Genomic DNA, 24,162 nt, shown 5'->3' on the forward strand with positions numbered 1-24,162 from the left:
CGCCTATTGAACTCCGCTTCTCAGACGATTTGGGAAACGATTTCGTCAATACGTGGGCCTGCATTGAGTACACAGCACCAAATATTTTACTTTTTTTGGGCAAATGGTAAAATGAAGTGCGCGTACCATTATTGGGAATAATTAGGAACCATTTTAAAGAGGAACCATTTTAAAGATCCCGGGAAGAGGATCCGAGAAACATTGTTATTTGAAATAGTCCATTTTTCTTATACTTAAAAACAAGTCATTTTAGAGAATTTTTATACAGGAACTGAATTTTCATCGTCAACGTACCTTAACAGGTAAGTTGACTCTACCGCCGGCGTCGGTGGTATAGTGAGTTGACTCTACTCCGTGCCTAATTGGCACAGCTATCATAGAAGCGACACCTGTATTGTGTATGTGAGCTTGTTCACTATAAATGTTTGAAACAAATCGGCTCTTTTATTTCAGTTTTTTTTCTTTGCCTATTTTAGGCCTCCATTTTTATTTTACTGCTTGTAATTGCCATGTAGTCGTAGCTATAGGCGACAACAGCACAATATCGGCGTTGTCCTACGACGATTTGTGAAACTATACTGCCACGGGCTCTTACTTCTTTTTTCAATTTAGTGTGATTGCGTCTAAACCACAAAACAAAATTATCACCACTCGGCGCCAGCTGTCCGGCATTGCTTGGTGAACTTTGCAATTGTGTCAACTTTTTTTTTATAAAATTACGCGGAAGTGCTCCTGCGGAGGCCACATGTCGGTGGAGGTGAAAGGCGACAGGGGCGCATCTGTACATAAATCTGGTTCCCCGTTAAAGCACCACGCGGTCTATATTTTTGGAGCCATTCATTTCTGCGTCGCTTGTAATCATATCATAATTTTGGGAGGAAAAGGGAAAAACACTTAACGATGATAATTCAGATTACGCGCAGGAACGCGCAGATTCTTGTTCATTCGGGAGCTTTGGGAGCAGCCGCGATAACACTGGAAGGTGTGATCACTTATTTATAAAACAAGGCGTCTTCTACCGTGATCAGATTGCTGAAGGTCAGATATATTTATTGTAGATATTAGAGTGTAACGCGATTTGCTTGTACTTTGAGTTACTTAGTTTTCTGGGTACAAGCTAGCCCAATAAAAAGTTTCATCTATACCAGAGTTACTGCTGCTTTTTTCATAGTCGCCACTATGTGACAGTAAGATATGTATGGGGCGTTTCGAGCGTGCACATGTTCTCTCGCTGAAGAAAAACTGATTACACTTAAGATAGTAGAATACATAGTTGACGAGTGGTGTACGCCAGTAGATGAAAAGTTGTCACAGGGTCAACGAATACACCAGAGAAAGAAGCGAGTAAGTTCACAATATTTACAAGTAGCTGTGTCAGAAGAAGGTTGCCAGCATCTCGAGCGGCAAGTGAGCCTCTTTTTCGCCAATTCGTCTGCAACGTCGGACTCATGCCCCATGCCTTGTAAGAATATGAATATAGTAGCAGCTTCATGTGCTCTATACGTAGGCTTGTATGCACAATACACCATAAAAATGTCGCTACCAGCGTTTTTGTTGCGGTACTCTGGTGATTTGGTATTGCAACATGGTCAATAAAAAAAAGATAAAACTGCACGCCAGCGTTTGCGTCAACATGTGAAGGATTCTTATTGAAGCCCCCATGGTTAGATTTCAACTCGATAGCTGGTCGGTGCTTTGCCATAACGGTCGTTGATATAGACGGAAACCTCATAAACGCGGCAACCGTCCAAACATGCCATGCCCACGAAGCAGTGGAGATGGCGATCGCGCTTGCCTTGCAGAGCTGCCACGCACATTCTACAATATACACATGCTCTAAGACGGCGGCACGAACGTTCGCCGCTGGCCTAGTAGCTAGACGCACTGGAAAACTCACCGTCAACGCAATAAGAGATCACGAGAGCAAAGAAACGACCCTTACCTAAGAAGCGAAAGCTCAAATCTACGTATCCTTGTTCCCAGCCCAAATAGGACAGTTACCGAGACTCGACCACTGCAATTCCAACGAAGAGGTCAACCGCCTGACTGGTGAGCTCACACGCCGCGCCGCGGACAACGACCCCTCGATGGTTGAGCGGTACGAGAATCTCTGTAGCCAGGACAAAGCACTCATATACCACGAAATCACTTCACATTACCGGGGACAAAGACGTGCACTCCCTGAACCCCACTTGAAACTTAACAAAGCACAAGCTCTAACTCTAAGATGATTGCAAACACGTACGTACATAACACCACTCACCTTACACAAAGTCGACTCACACACACCACCCACATGCTCCCTTTGCAACCATCCCTATTGCAATTTCGGACACATGCTTTGGCTTTGCCCTACGCAGAGCGTAGCACAACTAAACTTCTAAGAGGCTTGGCAGGAAACCCTCAAGAGCAACGAATACAAGAAGCAACTACAGGTGGTCCTAAGGGCCCGGGACATCGCTACAAGCCTTTGGATGCCAGCGTCGTCCTGGACGGAGCCTGCAGGTTGAATTAAGGATCGGAATGACCCCTTCTGATCTTCCTCAGGATATGTTTATTAAAGTCAATCTCACTCACTCACTCCATCAATTATAGAAATTACGAGCAGGAACCACCAGCCTACTGAGCTAGTTAATTTCCTACTCATCGGCTAGCTTCTACACAGCAAAGGAGAGAAGGTGTTTGAGGTTGTTGCGACCGGGGTTCGCGGCACTGGAGATCCGGGATCAAGATGTCGAGGCAGGAGGAGGTTGAAATTTGTAGAGAGGGTTTATTTACATTATTTACATGGCCCGGACTCTCTGGCCCGAAGCTCTACATTGAAAGCTATACATTGAAAAAGGCTGTCTATTGAACAAGCTCCATGAACCACAATAAGCAGCCCGCGAGGGCTAATTAAATACAGTCTCATCTCCTCAGATTCCCAGATCGGGGAATAGGTCCATACGGCAATGTCCAGTAACATGTCCCGCTTCACACACGAGTGTCAGTATGCCGGCACCACCCCCAACAAATACACATACACAAATCCAACACGCGTATATAGTCCCGGCAATGCTGCATCCTTCGGCGAATCTTGCTTGAGCGGGGTGAATTGAGTCTGTCATCTCGCCGCTCGGGCCGACCACCCATGCTTTGTCGAACAGCAGCCGCAGTCTGGGCGCCTCCGAAGGGCTATGCCTGGACATCTGGTGCGTTCTGGCGGCCGTGGCAAAAGGATTGCCCGCCAAACGCGACAAGGTTCAGAATGACTACACCTCGATAACTCGAGTGCTCGGTGGCAGCGTGAAGGAAGAGGTGGTCCAGTGGAGAGGCGCTTTATTGCAGCACTCAGTCGTCTGCCCGGGTAAAAGGCCAAATCTACGCTCTCATTTCACATCCAAACAAAGGGTCTCCACACAAGCCAATAACACGGGCGGCTCGCATCCTTACAACCAATTGCTGGAAGAGTTTCATAACAGACACTGGATCGTTGCAAAGCACGTTAATAAATACAACATGCGAGGGGATTTACCTGCTAAACACGTGTCGTCACGCTCTCTCCCCTGTTAGCCCGCGTATCCGCTGGTAGCCGTTACCCAGTTTCGAACTCCCCCAGGTTGCGCACTAAGCGTCGCTTTGTAAAAGCCGCTTTGGACATGGAAAGCGCACCATCAGGCCCTGTGCGCTGACAATGTGTACATGCGACAGCGAGGCACCCCGCCATCCCAAAAACACTCAGTAATGACGTTTAGCGGGAGGGGGGGGGGGCAAGCTTACCCGTATGCTCGGAAAGCCGTATTGTCTCTAAAGGGTGCATGGATACCGCAACTATGTCTCGGTGAGCCCAGTGGTCGGGTTCACGTGGCATTCTCAAAGGGCACACGTGAGTGCCAAACAATGAATTTAAAACCAGACGACCACGCTTGACCTGGTTCTCATGAGAAGCGCTTCCCCGTGAGCTTTTTCAATTTTTTCCCAAACTGGGAGCGGCTTTGAAGGCGCTGACCGTGTGAACGATAGAGTCGCCTTTGTTTCCATGCGCTGGTCTTCCGCGCCCCCCTTCGCGGGGCCGATCCGCGTCGTTAGTTGCGGGTCGAGAACACACTCCGCGCTTTGCAGCCCCCGCAGAACTTGCGCCACAACACAACACCCTGTTTTACATACCTCACACTAACTGAGCCGTTCTGTTAAGCAGCTAAAACAAACCCTAATAAGTTTTCTTCGAATTACCCCAATTTACTTTGATCAAGTAGGACAAAACTTTTGAGGTACGAAGGAACACTTCAATAAAATGGAAGTAGGCGCATTTAGGAAATTTTATGCAGACTTTTTTGTGCATAAGCATTCGCTAATACATAACGGGAGTCTATACCAACAAATTAGCGACTGAAATCAAGGTGTCTTAATATACAATTGGCAAGTATTGTATCGGACGCAATTCTCGCGGAGCCATCTTGTATCTATATCTAATGTACATTTTTCCTCCGCATCCTGCATCTTATCGCGATACAATTTCAAAGTATCTTTGCCTAGCTCTGGTGGCGGCACACATGCAAGAGTAGCAGTGATCCAGAGAAATCAAAAGAAAGGTGCTCATTTCCGTCTCCCAAGCAGGGACATATGGCTAACCGTGAGAGCTGTGGTTGGGGTGTTCAGCCCTATTCTGCATGTTTCACCTTCTGCGCTGCTTCAAAGTAAACCCAAACCAAATAGCCCAATTTCCCTTTTTGTTGTGTGTCCATAAAAAGCGAACGCTCTTCTAGACACAGAAGCTAATCAAAATATGTTTTTGTTCTCGCGGAGCACTTCTCGTGCTCCGCGAGAACGTTTTCACAATTTATTTTTGCGAAACGACTGAATAAATCTCTAAGGACGGGCATTGATAAGAACTTACGTGGTGTCAATGAAACTTTATCTACATGCTCAAATAATGTCAGTAAAACTTCTGACGTCGAGAAGTTGTTGTGTCAGCTTATTTGTACCAATTTGATTTAGTCCCCCAGTGAAGAAATGGGTAAGTCACGTGATTTCCATCGCCTCCTGTCACGCCACACCAGAACGAACAGCAATGCCGCGATGCAAATATTCACGGCCCCCAGCATCTGGTAGAAGTTGTCGTACGACCCAAGGGTGTCTCGAAAAAAACCTGCGTCAAAAACAAGTTGGTGAAAATGAATAAAAAGAAATTATAACTGCATCAAGACACTCAAGGTAAAAGCACTTTTAGAAACGCAATAATGTTGCAAAAAAGAAATAGAGGAGCATTCGCTTCGAAATTGGGCAAAACACGGCCGTCAGCCCCTACTGCAGACAGAGCATAGGCAAAAACAAGAGCAATTAGAGATGTGGAATAGTATCAGTTCATTTAGGAACCTCTGCACCTTTACACAAAAAAAGCAGATATGTGATTAAAAAGAGGAAGTTTGGTTGAGCACCATTTCTCATTGAATTCAATATGATAATATTACACCGGACGCAGCTGGCTGCTCAATTCATCAAGGTTGAAAAATATATAAACTTGGAAATGTGTGCTTTATTCAATTCTCATTGCACTGCTGAGAGATTAATGTAATGTGTTGCCGGACTTTTGATATACCGAGATCTTGTACTCGAAAAAAGAGCTTTCGGCATACACCCCTCGTGTGTACTCACTAAAGCTATTTTAAATGGAGGTAATATCTAATTGTTGGGGAAAGCAGGTCACTAAGCAAACTGCTCGAATACGTCCGTTCAGTTTTTCCCGGAGTGTGTGGGCTGTTTTCACCAATGAAGTGCACCCGCCTAGCTGCCCCTTATCCTAAACACCAACCATTCTCCTGAATTGCTTTCAAAAGAATCATGCAGGAATCAAACCTCGACATTTCTCCATAACTGTGCTCGTATTTGCAGCTTGAAGCTTCATGCTAGCTGCCCCTTATCCAAAGCACCAACCATTTTCCTTAAATGCTTTCAAAAGAATCATGCAGGAATCAAACCTCGACATTTCTCCATAACTGTGCTCGTATTTGCAACTTGAAGCTTCAGGCTGCCAGAGCAGCAGATTAGTTCACGTGTGAATCTCTTTCTCGAGCTAGATGACACATTATAAACTTTAAAACGGGGGTACCGCTGAATACGCAGAACACGTACGCAAAAAAAAGGCTTCAGTCACGGACGAACGCTGGGCTTTCAACTGTGCTTTATAGAAAAAAACGTTTCCACACTAAGCATACGCATTCTCATTTCCTGCCACAATACGTAAAGAGTCATACTTATTTACCCTCTTATGCTCTTTTCCTCCAGTGTCGGTGGAGGTCGTGAGGCACCGCATTCACGGGATGTTTTGTGCGGCAACGTTGCTTTTATAAATCGCAGTTGAAAGTTTAGTCTTTGTGTTACACCCATTTGTTTCTTGCGTATATGTATTTGCTGGTACGTTAGTTTTAATGTTCATGGGTTAAGGTCCATCACAAGTCAGCCGATGCGCATTATGATGGCTCCACTCACCTATAATTGTTGGTCCACTGAACGACAGCGGCACAAGAGCTATTCCGAGAATACCGAAGAACGTAGGCAGCCGCTCCACTCCACAGTAATCGTTGACCAGGACGCTTCGAATGCACGTCACGAACCCTTGACACACTCCCAACAGCAAGTTTAATGCAACGAAAGCAGGTAGTGACTGCACAACTGGCATGAGCGCCAGACAGAGGCCGGCACCAACGAAGCACGCGACGGCAAACGCGCACCGGCTGTTGGCCACGTTATCCGAGGCAAACGGCAACAGGGTCCTTCCTACAAACAGACCCGCTGCATTATACGTTATCGTTAACTTGGCCTTCTCGAGTGCAGAGCCTTTATCGCGACCATAGTCAACTACGGTCGTAGTGTGCATGGATATGGCGCAATCAGCTAGGGCATACACAACGATGAGTACATAAAAAGCGAGCTTCCGGAATATTGTCAATTGCTCTAAGATGCTTTTGCCTGACTGGGAGGGTGCCATCTGCCGTTCTGAAGACTTCTTCTTTCCGTGAGAAACGTGCGTCCTGCGGGGATTACAACTTGATTCAAAGTCGCCATTCACACTTCGGGATTCACCATTGCCATCAGAGGTTCTCCGGAGGCTCGTTGAGGGTATTACTTGCAGGGACGTTTGTAAAGTCCCTTTTTCACCTTTCTCGTAAGTTGAAGTCATGCCGCCACGAGAAGTCTCTGTAAGTTTTGTACTTTCTACCTGTGCATTAAAACCCGGTTTCCACTTCGGCAGACAGTGAAGTGGACACGCGTTCTTTAAGTTTTCTTGGGGTGCGCTCGTATCAATTGTCTTTCGCGTCAAAGCATTCCCAGTTTTGCCCTTTTCAGATGAAAGGTGGCGTGATTCGCTACAGCGAAACTTGAACACGAGCGGTCGGGGTCGGTGGAGGAACATATCCAGTGGCAGGGCATTCAATCCGATCCCTGCAATGATAAGTAGACTTCCTGACAAGCCGTAATTTACTACGGCAGTGGAGAAAACTAGGGGCCCAGCTAGTCCAGATGCGGCCCAGCCGATGTACTTGCAGGATGTGGCCGTGGCTCTGTACTTATCGAAGTACAACATCGTGAACACTGTGAACGAAATGATCGATGCTCCAGAGCCTGTTCCTGTAAATGTGAAAAAAAATATTAGGAAATGCTAATGCTTCCGTTTTGTGTTGGCTTCAATAACACTAATAAAAATATTTTCAAAGCTAGACGTATTAACAGACACATTTTGCCATTATTGTAACAAACTGAACAACTGTTTTCGGCGAATTCTTAGTAACGTCATTCATCTCATGGGCATATAGTTACGTAACTTTCGTCAGCTGCTTCACAAATTATCGAATTCTTGCTGTATACCCATCATGGTTCTAACAGTAAAAGATCATTTTAGTAATAACAATCTAATCATTTTTACGGCTGCCCAATACGGGAAGAACTGCAACGACACCGGATATTTACGTTATTATTTTTTAGTATTTACCCTCTGATTCAGGTTAGGCACCTGCGAATTTAAAAATTATTCATACGTAACAGGATATACCTGGTAATAACAGAATAACAGGTTTTTATATGTAACAGGATATGCAACAGGATAGATAGCGTCCGTGCTGTTTGCCTCTCTGTTTCTTGGGCGTGTGTTCGCTCGCACTCTCAGTTGGCTGAACGATTATTTATATGTAACCTGCAGCTTCGGAAATGTCCATAAATACCTAGTTTTCAATGTTGATCCTAAATATGCAACAGGTTTTATTGCGAGTTTGATAACTTTTTCTGTACTATGAGAATGCGCGAAATATAGGCGTGCACTTTTCTTCGTTCCAAACTTCCACAATCTACAGTCAGTAGCAACTCATACTTCTCAACATAAATTATAGAAATGCCGAAAACGTACTCGAATGCACATTCAAAATATCCTGATGAATGTGAAAAGCTAGAACCTGAGATTTCTTAGAAGGGCGCTAAAGGCAAATATTTAGCCAACATTGCTTATTGGAGTAATGGTCCAGAAATCTCGTAGTGACACTTTCGGGCCAGGCAAATGCTTATATATAAATATCATCCTGTTTTAGTGGTTCGCACGGCGTAAGGGCGCTTTAACCCTTTCGGCCCTTGCGGTATCAATTACCAACACCACACAGCATTTCCGTAGTATCTCGGAAACGTAACCAATACTACTCATTCTTGGGGGCATAGGTCTTCAATGATCCCCACTGCAATTGACATCAATATTGCGGCACGTTTTTGAAGGTAGCAGCCACAAAGAAGAAGAAGCGCGACCGAGGTATTCCATGAAGCTGAAGCGCGTAAGTTGAGGCGGGTAAACGCCATTTTCGGGACGACGTACTCAAGTTGTTTCAGTGAGTATTAGGCTCAAAACCAAAACGTTGGTTTCCATTTTGTGTACACCATCGACTGGCAGAAAAAAAGACGCCATTTTTTTATTTTTCAATCACTGGGCCCTAATCACTTATTGTGATGCCACAATTATTATTCCAAAAATGCTTTTACCAGTGGCCCAATTTCTTGTTCGTGCTTTTCTGAGGTCCTAACTACGAGGAAAATGCGCACAAAAAGTGTATCCGACGAAAATAAAAAATCCAGGGCTGAAAGGGTTTAATCAACCTACTGAACAGGCCACGTACGGAGAAAAGAAAGGTAGGACAGGGCATGGCCAGCCGGCGCGCGGCGTGAAAAGTGTGGCGGAAATGACATCATGGCGGCCATATTCACTGGGCGCAATGGCGGCATTGCTATGGTTACGTGTTGCGCAGTGGAGCTGGTCTAGCAGGAGTGGCCGCGGCTGGCGGCGGCATGTGTGCCTCGCCAGGTCTCGTGCTGAGCAGTGGCGGACAATATCCGTGCTCTGCGCCGCGTTATTGGTTACGCAGTGTTTTCCTGGCAATTACTGTATTCCTAGCAACGTTTGCAAATCCCTTCGTCCATCACGGGGTTTCAACAGTGCGTAGAAAGAGTGCGTATCCATGTGTCCTGCGGCGGATGACGCGGATGAAGCAGTTAGTGTTCAGAGAAATTGCGTTGGGCACCATGACGAACCTGAACGACGACGAACGCCTTGCAGGTCAGTGACGGTTGAGCAGTGATCCTGCTTGTGACAATGGACGATGCTGTTGAGCCCAGCAAGACGCCATGAGGACCATGTGCATATAAGTAGTTTCATGTTGCGTGTGTACAGTAAAACTTGCATGTGCGTATTAAAACAACTTTTCTGTTCCGCTTCGTACACTCTCCACCAGCATTGCATGCAATCTCAACGTAACAGCAAAAGCGTTCAAGTGTCACTTGCACCGTGCTCAAAGTCACCACGGTCGCAGAATGCTGACGCCGGTGAGTTTCACGCGGAACATGGACACAGTGGCCGGACGCTGCGTCGGCCACATGGCGGAATGCAACCGTAGAAGGCGCACGACCGATCGTGTTGTCTGTACAGTTGCTGAATTAATGACGTGAAAACACTCGCCGTTGTCAGTGCACCTAGCGCGCATTCTCTTGTAGTTGCTTCGTTGTCGGCAAGCCGTTACTCCCTGTTATTACTCGGACGAAATGATTTCGCCGAAGGTGTCCCGCTTGCTCACAGTGATGAGCCCCGTTCCATTAGTTTCAGATCGTCACGACACACGCCCTGCGCAGCCCACGTGCTTTTCGAGCCGGAGAGAGAGTCGCGCGTTCTGCTTTACATTCGGATGTAAACAAGAGAGGAGAATTTGCCCAGTCAATTCCGGCTTCATCGCGGCCTCACAACGTGTGACGTCAAGGCCTCTCCTACCTTTCATTCCTCCGTGGAACAGGCTTTCTGATGTTGCAGTTGCCATACCCAACGTTACAGTGTACTAGAAGAGGGCAGTGGGCTTACTCCGCCGCCACTCTGACGCAGTTGGCGTCACAAAGGAGAGATGGTGCCACAGGCAACTTCAATGGAAGCTTCACCTGCAGAAGCTGCTCGCCGATAGCCGCTCTTAAAAGCTGGAACGTACATTTATTTGATATTTGTAATAAACTTGCATGCTTTGACTGCCCTCTGATTATATTAAGAGCTTCTGGTGCTCTCGCTTCACAGTGTTTCCTTTTTCTTTTGCGATACAGCTTCCCAAAAATTAGTCTTATGGCAGCCGGCGCAGTCTGTGCATCCTCCTTTCTAGTGCGATGCAGTTAACACTTTTGTGTGTGTGTGTAGGTTTCGGAGGGTGTGTGCTTGAGTTAGTTGAGTATTCTTGATAAGCACTATATTTGTTCCGGCCATATCGTGTTTCCTCGAATATAACACTTCGTCGAAAAGGTTGATGTATCCCACAAATTATATGGTTTGCTACAGTGACCGAAAGTACGGTTTATGCTGTGTAGACCGATCTTAAAAAGAATTCGTAACAGTATTATGCCCGCCCTTTCACGACATAATTAGAAAAACAGTGCACGTTTACTTCCTAGAAACGTTTTAACATGCATGCGTGCTGGCTGGGTTTGCGCCTTTATTATAAAGTGAAATTGTAGGGCTTAAATAAGTTTTGTTCTGCTTCAGTTTTAGACCATGGTACAATAGTTTTCTGGGGGTTATTAATAATCATAATTATGCAGATATACGTATGTTAGACATATGTAGAGCGACATAGTGAAAAACTAAATAAAGATACACACGAAGCTTGTGCTCCTGACAGGAAGCTGTTATTTGCAAGAACTGAAGTACACCATGTAGCCACTGATTTACACGCCGTATTCACTTCATGTGTGAACGCTCATCTTCAGCTGCTTGGCCCTCTGCCGCTTCCCTGCCTTGTCAGTGTTCAGTTCTTTTACATTGAATGAAGACGTGTGACAACGTAAAAAGTAATTACTTTCGCTGTGAGGGTAGCTGCGTGTACACTGCAACCAACTTCAATTGAGAGTCTGCGCTGAACAATTGCCAGTATGTCCATAATGCTGTCAGAGTGCAGCTTACTCTGGCAAAAACATTCTGGGAAAATATCCTCGAGCTTTTTCATAAAGCTGTACAGCTGACTTGAGGGATGAAAGAGGCCTCCTCGGTCACAAAAGTTGGTCAGCCGAACAAGTTGAAAACAGCCTCGGCTTGGATAATGGGTGAGGTATGCGCACTTTTTTACCATCGATAATATGCACATGGTCTTTAAGCTAAATACGCGGTTGCAAGTGGAGTTCGCAAACTGCGTTGGTGTCTTCCAGAAACTTGTCCGCTCTGTGCTGGTTCTTCTCGCATTCTTTCGGCCTGTTTTCATCCTTCAGGACGCCAAACAATGACAGGTCCTGCTTACTCTTCACGAACACGTTGCCTGTTAGACACCCAAGCACCAAACAGTTGTTTTGCCGTTGGTGTGGTATGGTTACAGTATGCGCTGTAAAGCATACTGTCTTCTTGCGTGGTGCGTAACGCTCAAAGCTAACGGCAAAAAACTCGGTGCAACAACGTCCACAGCCACACAACGTGGCTCCAACTCTGTTGCTCTGCAGGACTTGACCGGCTCACAACCGGCTCAGCTGCAACGTCCCTCCCAAACTTCTTCCATTGATGGCGATGCCAGCGCCGCCGCTCGTGTGACCACCCCCCTGCAGCCACCCCTCTGCATACCCTCCGCCGGAGAGTGAGCCCACTGCCCCCTTCTAGTACACAGTACGAACGTTGCCCCTCTCTACTGCGTAACTGCCGACACCAGAGAGCACTGCACAGAAGGATACATTGTTGTCCATGTCTCGCTTAATCTCGGAATCCTCCGCAAGAAATCTCAGGGAGTAGACACGCAGCGATTCGGCTGTTTCGCACGCTGGCGCAGGGGCAAGGCACTCAGCCACCTCAAGCGTAGGGGTTTATTTTGTGGCACCCAGTGGAAAGCCACGTCGGTTTCCTTCCTACCACTAGAGTGGCACACACCATTAGGGTTTCCGACATCACATGTGTGCAGCATATCACGGAACTTTCCGTGGCAGCGACTTTCATGTGCGTGCAAAGCACACGCAGGAACACGCGCTAACGAAACTACAACTTCCTGCAGCCGAGTTTCTGGCTTCTCTTACCCGGCTTCTTCATTTACTAGGCTTTACTCTCTCCTACGAGAGGCTCCCCCCTCTTCGCCGCCGCTCTCCCTCTTTCTTCTTACGTAGTGGGTACATAGCAAGTTCGAAAAGATTTCATGTAAGTGTTTAAAGTACACTCTAGGGACGGGATATCGCTATCGTGTTTAACCCTAAAAGGCGAAAACTCAAGGGTCTTCAATTTTTTTTTTCAATTCCCTTTTACTTACGCGAAACCCTCTGCATACTACATGCGACACTCACCGTAGACTCCGCCCAGCATGACACTCATCCACTTCATGTCCGGTGCGAACGCTGCGCCCACAATACCAGCACAGCACAGAATAGCCGCAAAAAGTGTCACGTAGAAGACGTGGATTCTGCTGCGAAGCACTGTGACCACGAAACCTGCATCAAACGCCAACGATATTGATTTCAGAAATGACGTCAGGAGGAGGCGGTTTACTACCGTTTCCCATATAATTAAATTTTGGGCTTACTTATGTATTTGTCTTTTACATATAGAACAATAGGTGAATAATCCAAACACAGTTGTACTAACGTGATAGCGTTAAAGAGCTCGTTTCGCAGAAGTTTCACCGTAAGCATCGTTGTTTTTGAGAGAAAATTTTTGTCTTGTACATGACTGAAAGAAAAGGAAAACGCAGATGAAGTAAAAAATACTAGAAATTTTCGGGTTGGAGTGAGGGGGGGGAGTGATTTTAAACGAAAAGAAGAGGAAAGTGAGCCCTGTAACTGTCTCTCAGGGGGAGGACACCTCAACAGTAGCTCGCGAGGCGTTGGGGTAAAGGAGGGATTAAAACGATAGGATTAAAAGGTAAAGAGATAAAGAGAGAGGAAGGAGAGAGCAAGGCGTGGAAACATTGAACAATGGAAGTGAGGAGAAGATAGGAAAAATTGAGGCAGTCGCAGGAGTCCGAGGACGGGCGCCACTGGCGAGAGCTCTCATCGGCGACATGAGATGGCATAGGGCCAGCCCAGTAGGCCAGAGCTACGCTGTCGTTGGAGATCGCGAGGGCACAACTGGTCGGCACGGCATCCAGCGAGTCGAGTGAGGGTTGACCCAACTTGTCTGTGCGTCAAGTAGGTGTTATACCGTAGCCACGAGATTTTTCCTAAGCGCTATGGAGAAAAACGCTAAATGAATGTCTTGTATTGGATGTCGCTCCACTTCATTTTCCCTTTTTTATTTGTTATCTCTATATGTTTCTTTTTGGTCTATACTGGCCCCACCTCTTGTATACCAATCGCGTAATTGATAAAGGCCAGTCCCCTGCCGACCATTCAGAATATAAATGTTATGTTTTAGGAGCAAAACTCCTTAGGGTCGAGCCATGGTGTTATTTTTCCTCCAGACATGGCACCTACCCAATAGAACGTGTTTGCCGAATAGACAGTAAGCTTTCCCAATACTGTCTGATTGTTTAATTCCTACGACCATTAGTTAGCTAATTATTATTTTAAACCCCCAATTGCCAGCTCCACTGTCAGCCGTCGTCCCTCGATGACGATGTCGCTGATGATGATGAAGAACAAGCGCGTTTCAGATCATACAATATTTTTCTGTTATTGCGACACAACGCATCCAAGGTAGTCACTAGACGTAATGACGATGAAGCTTTCACTATACCATTTATCCTTCTGTTGATAAGCGATGTGCCTGCTACACATACTTAAGGCATTAGGTGTACTTTGTTTTGTGGCTAGCGCACTCATGCACGTTTCCTTTCTTCTGCGCTCATGCGCGTTTCTCAAACGTGCATCCGTGGTGTTGTAAGAACAACCAGGGGCCAAGGTGGACGTGTATGGACCTCGTCTTTACGAACTTCAGCTTACATCCAATCCGAGAACCCTCTGTCTCTCTCTCTCTCTATATATATATATATATATATATATGTATATGTATATATATATATATATATATATATATATATATATATATATATATATATATATATATATATATATATATATATATATATATATATATATATTGTCACGGCTAAAGGCCGGGAAAGAAGACAGAGGACGATGAAGTGATGAGCGTGGACAGCACCCACGGTTCCTCCGAGGAACAAGAAGTCGAAGCGGCTGCTCTTTTGTTCTGTTAATACAGACCTCATTTTTTCCGGTCGCACCGTCGTCCTGTATTCTGTTAGTTTCACCTAGCGACATTGGTGGAGGTGCTGGACTTCTACAACTGATGCTTGGGACAACTCCACGCCCTAGCACATCGAGTCCACCACCGCAATCCGTTCCTGCAGTGGATACTCCTGTCCACCGCTACAGTCGCCGACAGTGAGGCCTTAGTCCCGAGGCGATCCCGCTCGAACTTCTCCAGCAACACACCGTACCAGGAGAAATGGCTACCGGAGGGCCTTCAAAGCTTACTGTTGATCAGCCTCTAATTCCTGAGACCTTCCACGGTGAGGTTTATGAAGACGACGAGGACTGGTTAGCCCAGTATGAGCGAGTCGCCAAAGCCAACCGCTGGCCCACTGAACAAAAGCTATCGCGCGTCTACTTTGCTTTGGCAGACAGCGCTCGTACGTGGTACGAGAACCACGAGTCAACGCTGTCTTCGTTGGAGGAATTTCGGCAGCAAATTCTCGGGACATTCGCATACATCGACCGCTGTGATTCTGCTCTGCAGCTCATCTAGGCACGTATACGGAAACCAAACGAGAGCATTGCCATGTTTGCGGAAAACATGGATCGCCTATTTCAGCGGGCCGACCCCGAGATGCCTGAAGGTAAAAGACTCCGACATCTGATGAGGGGCGTCAAGGAAGAGCTGTTTGCTGGTCTCCTACGCAACCCACCAACAATCGTAGTGGAATTCGTCAAAGAGGCTACAACAATCGAGCGAGCACTGCAGCAACGGCGCCGATACCATTACCAACCAAACAAAACATCTCCCAGCCTCTCTGCTTTGAGTGCCGGTAGTGAGTGTTCTCTGCGCGAACTCATTCGTGAGGTCATTCGGGAGGAGATCCGAAACCTCTTTGTGACTCCGCAAGAAAATACCATGGCTTGTGTTGCAGAAGTTGTGCGGCAAGAACTCCGCCAGGCATTTTCGTTGCCCGAATCGCCCTCAGACCAGCGGTCTGTAAGCTACGCATAAGCTGTCCGTCGACCCACTCCAGTGTCGTACAACTCGTCACCACTGGCTTATCGTGACGTCAGCCAAGGGCCTTACAACGAGCCGTGGGCCCCAGCTCCCAATCCGCCGCAGCCGTATCCACAGTCCAACGTGCCTATGCAAACGGCGCCGATGTACACTCCGCCGACATCTGCATCTTGGTCGCAAGGTATGCCCACCAGTTTGCTTTCATTGCGGAGAAGCCGGCCATATTTTCCGCCATTGCCCGTACCGTGACCGTAGACATCATAACTTTCTACAAAACTCCCCTCGTGCCTATTTCGATAACCGCCATGACAGCAGTGCAGGCCCGCAAGCACAGAAACCCGAAGTGCCGTATCGTCGACTCCGCTCTCCTTCACCTGCACCGAACTCGCTGCCGCAGCGCAGTTACTCCGAGGTGGTCCGGGGCAGATCTCCTAGCCCTCGTCGGGGAAACTAACAGCTGCGACCTTTGGGGGGAAGGTTGCCGCCCGTCGAGATGCTATCACACCCCCAACATCTTCTCTACGACGCGGTACGACGAATGATACCGCGGATCGTACGACGCATGATACCAAGGACGATACGACGTCACCGACATCAACGCAAATCGTAAGCGCCAATCTAGACATTTGTATAGACGGACGCCCAATAACAGCACTGGTAGATACTGGGGCGGACTTCTCTATTATCAGCCGTAAACTCGCCGACTGCCTAAAGAAAGTAAGAACAATATGGACGGGCCCAAACATAGGAACCGCAGAAGATCAATTGGTGACGCCGACGGGCAAATGTACAGCTCGAATTAATATCGGCAGTTCAGATTTTCTCGCTACTTTCGTAATTTTACCGGAGTGCTGCAAAGACTTGATCTTGGGCATGGACTTTTTGCGTGAATACGGTACCATTATCAACATTCCTGAGAGATCGGTTACGTTTTGGACGGCCCCAGATCAAGTTTCGGATGTGCCCTGTACAGACCAGCGACGTCAGCCTTTGCGCGTCTTCGAAGATGACGTGACCATCCTACCGCGGTCGAGTGCACTCGTGGCTGTGACATGTGACATGTCGAGCGATTCTGAAAACATCGCCGAGCAAATTCCAACACTGCTATTCAGCCATGGTTTATCTATCGCAAGAGGCGTCGTAAGCATAAAATGCGGACACACTCACGTCCTTGTTGCGAACTTCAGCTCTGAACGCCGACATCTAATGAGGGGCATGGCAGTCGCGTACGTGGAAGAGTTCGCCGAGATGACAGACTGCCTAACTCTCGAAAAAGATAATTCAACTGATCTGACCCCCGCACCTCTATCTGTTGATATTGGCCCAAGTTTGCTGCCGGCGCAGAAAGTAATCATGCAGCTTATTAAGAAGTTTGAAGATTGTTTCTCTTCGATTTCCAGGGTCCGTCAAACGCCGCTGACGAAACATCGAATTATCACGGACGACATGACCAGACCCATCAGGCAAAACCCGTACCGGATAGCTCCGCGAGAACGTGAAGCCATCGAAAAGCAGGTGCGACAGATGCTTGAAGACGACGTTATTCAGCCGTCGAAAAGCCCTTCGGCTTCGCCGGTTGTATTAGTGAAGAAAAAAGACGGCACCTTACGTTTCTGCGTGGATTACCGCAAGCTGAATCGGGTGACAAAAAAAAGACGTCTACCCACTTCCACGTATCGACGATTCACTCGATCGACTACGCCACGCGCGTTATTTCTCGTCGATGGATCTAAGGAGTGAGTATTGGCAGATAGAAGTCTATGAAAGAGACCGGGAGAAAACAGCTTTCGTGACACCTGATGGCCTTTTTGAATTTAAGGTACTCCCATTTGGCTTGTGCTTAGCACCGGCAACGTTTCAGGGGCTAATGGACACCGTACTATCAGGCCTCAAGTGGCAGACGTGCTTAGTGTATTTAGATGACGTCATCGTATTTTCTGCCACATTCGACGAACACGTCAGGCGACTGCACTCAGTATTTCAAGCTATCCGTTCCGCCGGAAAATTGCCATTTCGGGTTAGAAGAGCTTCTGTTCCTGGGGCATCTTGTCAGTAGTGAAGGTGTGTGGCCTGACCCTGAAAAAATAGCTGCCGTTACGAATTTTCCAGCGCCAACTGACAAAAAGGCGGTCAGACGGTTTTTAGGACTGTGTGCGTACTACCGACGCTTCATTGAGAACGTCTCGCGCATTGCCTCGCCGTTGACCCGCCTTACCAGAGAAGACGTCGCATTCGTATGGAATGAAGAGCAGCAAAAATTATTCGACGAGCTGCGGCAACGCCTTCAGAAGCCACCAGTCCTCGCACACTTTGATGATGACGCACAGACAACAGTGCACACTGACGCTAGCAATGTCGGCTTAGGAGCTGTACTCGTGCAGTGGCAGGATGGCGCCGAACGAGTAATTGCTTACGCGAGCAGAACTCTTTCACGTGCGGAAGAAAATTATTCCACTACCGAAAAAGAGTGCCTTGCGGTGGTGTGGGCGGTTATAAAATTCCGCCCATACCTGTATGGCCGTCCTTTTAATGTTGTCAGCGACCATCACTCCCTCTGCTGGCTGACGAATTTGAGAGACCCTTCAGGACGGTTGGCGCGCTGGAGCCTGAAGCTTCAAGAATTTGACATGACGGTGGTCTACAGATCGGGGAAGCGACATTCAGACGCTGATTGCCTTTCTCGTGTGCCATACGAACCTGCGACGGCAGAAGATGACGATACAGCCTTTTTCGGAGTTGTAAACACGGCAACTGTCACACAGCTGCAACGAGACGACCCCGAACTAGAACCCATAATACGTTTTTAGAGGGTCGCACTTCAGCTGTACCTAGACTGTTTGCGAGAGGGCTTTCGTCATTTTGCTTGCGCAATCACGTCCTGTATAAGATGAACTTCACGCCACACGGAAACGACTACTTACTCGTCGTCCCAACATCTCTAAGGAGCGAAGTATTACAGGCATGCCACGATGAACCAACATCCGGCCACCTGGGTTACACGCGTACGTTGTGCAGAGTGAGGCAGAAATACTACTGGCCAAGACTGACGGCGACCGTTCAACACTATGTTCGGACGTGCCTTGATTGCCAGCGCAGAAAAGTTCCACCCGTCAAACCAGCAGGCCTCCTCCATCCTATTGACGTGCCTGTTACTCCATTCGCTCAAGTCGGAATGGATCTTTTGGGCTCATTTCCAACCTCATCAGCAGGTCGCAGATGGATCCCACCGGTAGATGGTAGCCACCGACTACCTCACTCGTTACGCCGAAACCAAGGCTTTGGAGAGGGGCACCGCAAGTGAAGCAGCCCGATTTTTCGTAGAGAATGTGGTGCTGAGGCATGGTGCTCCATCAGTGGTAATAACTGACAGGGGAACTGCATTCGCAGCCGAACTATTACAGACAGTTTTAAAACTTAGTGGCACATCCCACCGGCGAACAACGGCGTATCATCCGCAAGCGAATGGTCTTACGGAGCGTCTCAACAAGACACTAGCGGATATGCTCTGCATGTACGCCGATGTGGAGCATAAAAACTGGGACGAGATCTTGCCGCATGTCACATTCGCCTATAACATGGCTCATCAAGAAACAACAAGAACAACGCCATTCCGCCTTCTTCATGGTCGTGAAGTCACCACTATGCTGGATGCTATGCTGCCGCACAAGTGCGAAGACGCTGAAACGGATGCTGATTACATCACTCAGCTGGCCGAAGAAGCCCGACAACTTGCACGCCTACGTATTAGTCGCCAGCAGGACTACGATTCAAGACGGTACAACCTTCGTCACCGACCAGTCTCCTACGAGCCAGGAGAAAAAGTTTGGATATGCACACCTATTCGGCGCTGTGGCCTCTCAGAAAAACTGTTAAGACGGTACTTCGGTCCCTATAAAGTTCTGCGACGTCTCAGTGACATTTTTTATGAGGTTGTTCCTGATACTGCGCACTCTTCAAGGCGTCGAAGGTATGCTCCAGAAGTTCTGCACGTGGTACGCATGAAGCCTTATTTCTTCGAATGAACTCATGCGTTTCCAACGAATACAAACTGCTTTGATTATAAAGCATCGGGACGATGCTTTCTTGAATGGAAGGCTAATGTCACGGCTAAAGGCCGGGAAAGAAGACAGAGGACGATGAAGTGATGAGCGTGGACAGCACCCACGGTTCCTCCGAGGAAGAAGAAGTCGAAGCGGCTGCTCTTTTGTTCTGTTAATACAGACTTCGTTTTTTCTGGTCGCACCGTCGTCCTGTATTCTGTTATTTTCACCTAGCGACAATATATATATATATATATATATATATATATATATATATATATATGTATATAATATATATGTATATGTATATATATATATATATATATATATATATATATATATATATATATATATATATATATCTGCAACCGGTTCTCTCTCTTGCCAACCTTGTTGAGATCCTTTGTCATTGTTCAGAGCAGTCAGTGCAGTAATAACCAAGTAATCTTCCCCTTGCTCTCACTTTATCGAAAATGACGCTGCCAAATGGTCATCCAGCCATATTGATTTAATTGCGCGTTCGGCATTATTGTTACGTCCTTTTTAGCCCATGAGAAGTGACTTCATCTGCCTTCTTTCTACTTTTTTAAAACGTTTTTATTTCCACGCTTATTGCTTACCTCCCGTTCTATTTGTGTTGCGATGCTTATACAAGCCGGTTGCTTCCTTCCTGGACTTTATGCTCGTGAATATCACAGCAGTTAACTGCAACGCGATGCGCATTTCACAGAAATTTATCACCGCAGACACATGTGTCACGTTGCTGCTAGTATTCCATCCGATGTGTCTTGTGCCTATAGACGGCCAGCCGCGTCCTGGTTATCGAAAAGCACCGCTCTGTGAGGGAACATGCATGTTTCGCTTTTTTTGCTTTATTCTTGTTACATTATTTTACATCGAAGGTTGTTTGCGACCACAAGGGTGACATATTTGTGCGCTGCCACCGGCAGTGCCCGTAACCATCATCGCACGAAAGAAGAACAAAAAGTGACATACTGATAAATTTGAAACGAGGTTCGAACCTTGGTTCACTCCTGCCAGCCCAGTATTCTACCACTGAGCCATGTCAGTTTGTCTTTCCTTTATTACCAGCTTCTTAACACGCCACAAGCATCAATAGTTCACGCTTCTTATATTCATAGACGCAACAGCAACAATGTCATTACAGCCAATCACTATATCAGTAAATACATTATTAGAATTCCTTTATGTAAGCCAGAGGCTAAACCCTGGACAGCCAGTCAGGAGCAAGGCTTGTTTATTTAGTACATCAGCGGGCTCAACCATGCTCTCGCGATACACACGCGCGCATGTCGCCTGTTAGGGTGCTCGAAACTCTTGTGAACAAAAATCCTATACAAGCGTCATGTCGGGAAGGAACCATGTTAGCATACTCAATATAACGTGGCAGAAGTTTAAAATTACAACAAGGCGTCCCAGAAAGCGAACTGCATAGACAGGCGTCACACAATATACCAATTGCATGCATTACGAGTAGTTTGTCGAACGCTTCAACCCATTACAAGGGGCTCAGCCACAATTCGTGATCGCCAACCATCTAATCAACTGATGGAATAGTGGGTGTCTTGCAAGCGTATCTGTATTACTAGCCCCAAGAGAGTTTGAAACGTGTTGTGGAAATGCCGCTCTTTTTTAACATCGTCATGATCGAGGTGGCCAGGCGTCTGGAGGCGCTGGGCCTGGGGAACCGACGCTGCCTCTACGCCGACGACGTAACCATCTGGGCCACGGGTGGAAGAGATGGATACATCAAGGCGGGCCTGCAGGCGGCGGTGTACGCCGTGGAGTCCACGCTCTCGGGCACGGGCTTGCGGTGTTCACCACAAAAATCACAGCTACTCATCCTGCCACCACCTGGGAGGCACAGAAAGAAGGCAAGTCGAGAGGCGGCCGAGAACATCATCGTGCGCACCAGTGACGGTGTGCAGATCCCGCAAGTCCCGAGGCTTCGAGTCCTGGGGATAATCGTGGACGGCACCCAAACCAACGCCACGGTAGCCAAGAACATCACAACTAAGATGGGCGTCACAGCGCGCCTGGTCAAGCGAGTGTCGTCCCGCTACCGGGGCATGAAAGAGAGGGGCTACTGCGTCTGCTGCAGGCTTTCGTTATAAGCCACGCGGCGTATGCGGGGGCTTTCCACCGCTGGACCGGCGCGGAACGAGCCAAGATCGACGCGACCATCCAGAAGGCTTAAGCGGGGGCTCTCGGGCTCCTACCAGACACAAAGACAACGGCCTTGCTGTCTCTGGGAGCACACAACACGCTCTCAGAGATCAGCGAGGCCCAGAGAGCTTCGCAGCTGAGCCACCTGAGCAACACAGCCGCGGACAGAAGATTACTCGATCGGGTGGAATTACTACCTCCTGGAGAACGCCCGGGAGCAAGACCGGACGGGGAGCTAGAAGAACAAGTCCCCCTGAGCAACGAGGCAGCGAGGAAGATCATCGTCTAACCGCTGCCAAAGAACACGGACCCGGAAAGGGATGCATGCAGGCGTGCGGCGAGAGCAGCGGCGCTGGCCCGTCAACTTCAGAGAGACGAGGGCGCAGTCTACGTGGATGCCGCAAGGTATCCGGGAAGATGCAACGCCTTCGCAACAGTGGTGGTGAGCGCTACTACCGCTAAACTACTAACAGCAAGCACTGTGCGCACCCGAACAGCCAGCCAGGCAGGGGAGGTGGCGATAGCCCTGGCCACAAGTAGGCCGGGTACGCACACGGTGCTAAGCGACTCAAAGCAGGCAATCAAGAATTTTGCCCGAAGCATCGTCTGGGGGGGCACGGAGCGGCTAGTGAGGTCCATCGCGGCTTCGCGGGCTGCTCGCGGCACCGCTGCAGGACCAACCATTGCCCTCAAATGGTTCCCAGCCCACATAGGACGACAACTGGCTTCCGACATCGAGAACCGCAACGAGGATGCGGACGCTGTGGCCCGTGATCTCATCACTTGCCGGACCACGGCAGCCCGTCTCCCCGAAACCAGCGGTGAAGAACGTGAAGAAGACCTCGATCCCCTCACCGACTACGGAGGGATCCTGGCGGCATACAGAGAGGCAAGGAGAGCCTTTCCGCCCCCCCCACACCATGAACTGTCACATGCGGAAGCAGTGAAGCTCCGACAATTGCAAACAGAATGCGTGCTAACGCCAGCATTGGCCCGGCACGTATGCCCGACATGTTTGTGGACGCAAAGTGTTGCGTATGCGAGTGTGAACTAGCCACCCTCCGCCAAATCATGTGGGGCGGGTGTAACAGTGCTGTGACCAATAGGAACGGGCAGTGCCAGGATGCCACGTATTCCAAAGAGGCGGGAGCATGGAGACGCTCCGAAGACTCAACGACGCAACGAACGGCCATCCAGCGGCTTGAGGAGGCCCTGACAAAGCAGAGGAGGAAGGGAGCCGTTGGCCCGGACAACGGGAGCGGAGGAGCCCGAGTATCCAACGCCTAGCCGGAGCACAGCGTCCTTAAGATCTAGGTTGTGGGACTATAGGACTATATTAGCCATAGTCTTCAGATAGGGAATACCCGCGCCCTGCGTGGCCGATGACTTCCCGCACGCCGGATGCGTAAATAAATGTTGTTTCTCTGTCTCTCAAGCTTTCTCTGCAGAAGTGCTGCGCTTTCCCTGTAGGCCTTGTGTTCTTTTTATTAATTATATGGACAGTATCGGCTGATTTTCTGCCGTCGCCGCCAACGCCGTAATTCACGTATATGTATATGTATGCGTTCATACATATATCGGGGAAGGATTCACTTATCTCCTCTTTCTGCTGAGCAAACATCGCCTTTCCAGCCGGCTTCGTCTGAGCGCGCGCCTATTTCGCCAGCGAACAATTAGCGCGCGCCTTGTGCCCCCACACCAGGCAGGAGCTTCTATGGGCTGTGATCTCAAGACGAAAAAATGATGCCAGAAGCCTAGCTGGAGCCGCTCTGTTCTTTACACCAGCATTTTGTAGAGTTACGTGAGATCGGATCTAAATGAAGTGACTGTCAGCTTCAATTCTTATAACATTGAAATTTGTCGCTATCACATTCATTGCTTCACCTTTTCGGTGAAACTGATTTTGTGCAATAATCACTGCCACAGTCATTGATTGCACTTGACAACATGCGAACGAGTATACGCAGCCACCGAGAAAACTTCTTGAGACACAGCTAGGTATCCAGTGGCTATGCACGTTTCGCAGGTTCTGTACCGTTCATCGTAAGTTATTCGCCTTCATCTGTACCTGTGATTACGTTTCGTACGTCATTTGTGCCTGAGAAACGCGGGACATGTTTCGATCAGCTTGCCAATCTTCGCGTGACCTTCCGAGTTTTGCTATCGTGTTCATAGCTTCGCCTTTGCGGCTTACTTGCTTGCATGCTCTCTTGATCCTTTCTCGAAGTTCTCACCCACTAAGGGGCATTGGCTGAGAAA

At 48.1% G+C, this 24,162-nt stretch overlaps 1 protein-coding gene across 1 annotated transcript in view; it reads left to right on the plus strand.

Annotated features, from left to right (window-relative positions):
* LOC142802987 (monocarboxylate transporter 9-like) overlaps window positions 1-12,102 on the plus strand; it is a 39,095-nt gene extending 26,993 nt beyond the window's left edge. The window contains exon 4 of the mRNA XM_075888080.1: window positions 11,968-12,102. Coding sequence (XP_075744195.1) covers window positions 11,968-12,102 — 135 coding nt within the window. The remainder of the gene's footprint in view (window positions 1-11,967) is intronic.
* Window positions 12,103-24,162: the final 12,060 nt, after the last annotated feature.

The sequence above is a fragment of the Rhipicephalus microplus genome, chromosome 3 (genome assembly GCF_043290135.1).
Source record: "Rhipicephalus microplus isolate Deutch F79 chromosome 3, USDA_Rmic, whole genome shotgun sequence".
Classification (NCBI taxonomy): domain Eukaryota; kingdom Metazoa; phylum Arthropoda; class Arachnida; order Ixodida; family Ixodidae; genus Rhipicephalus; species Rhipicephalus microplus.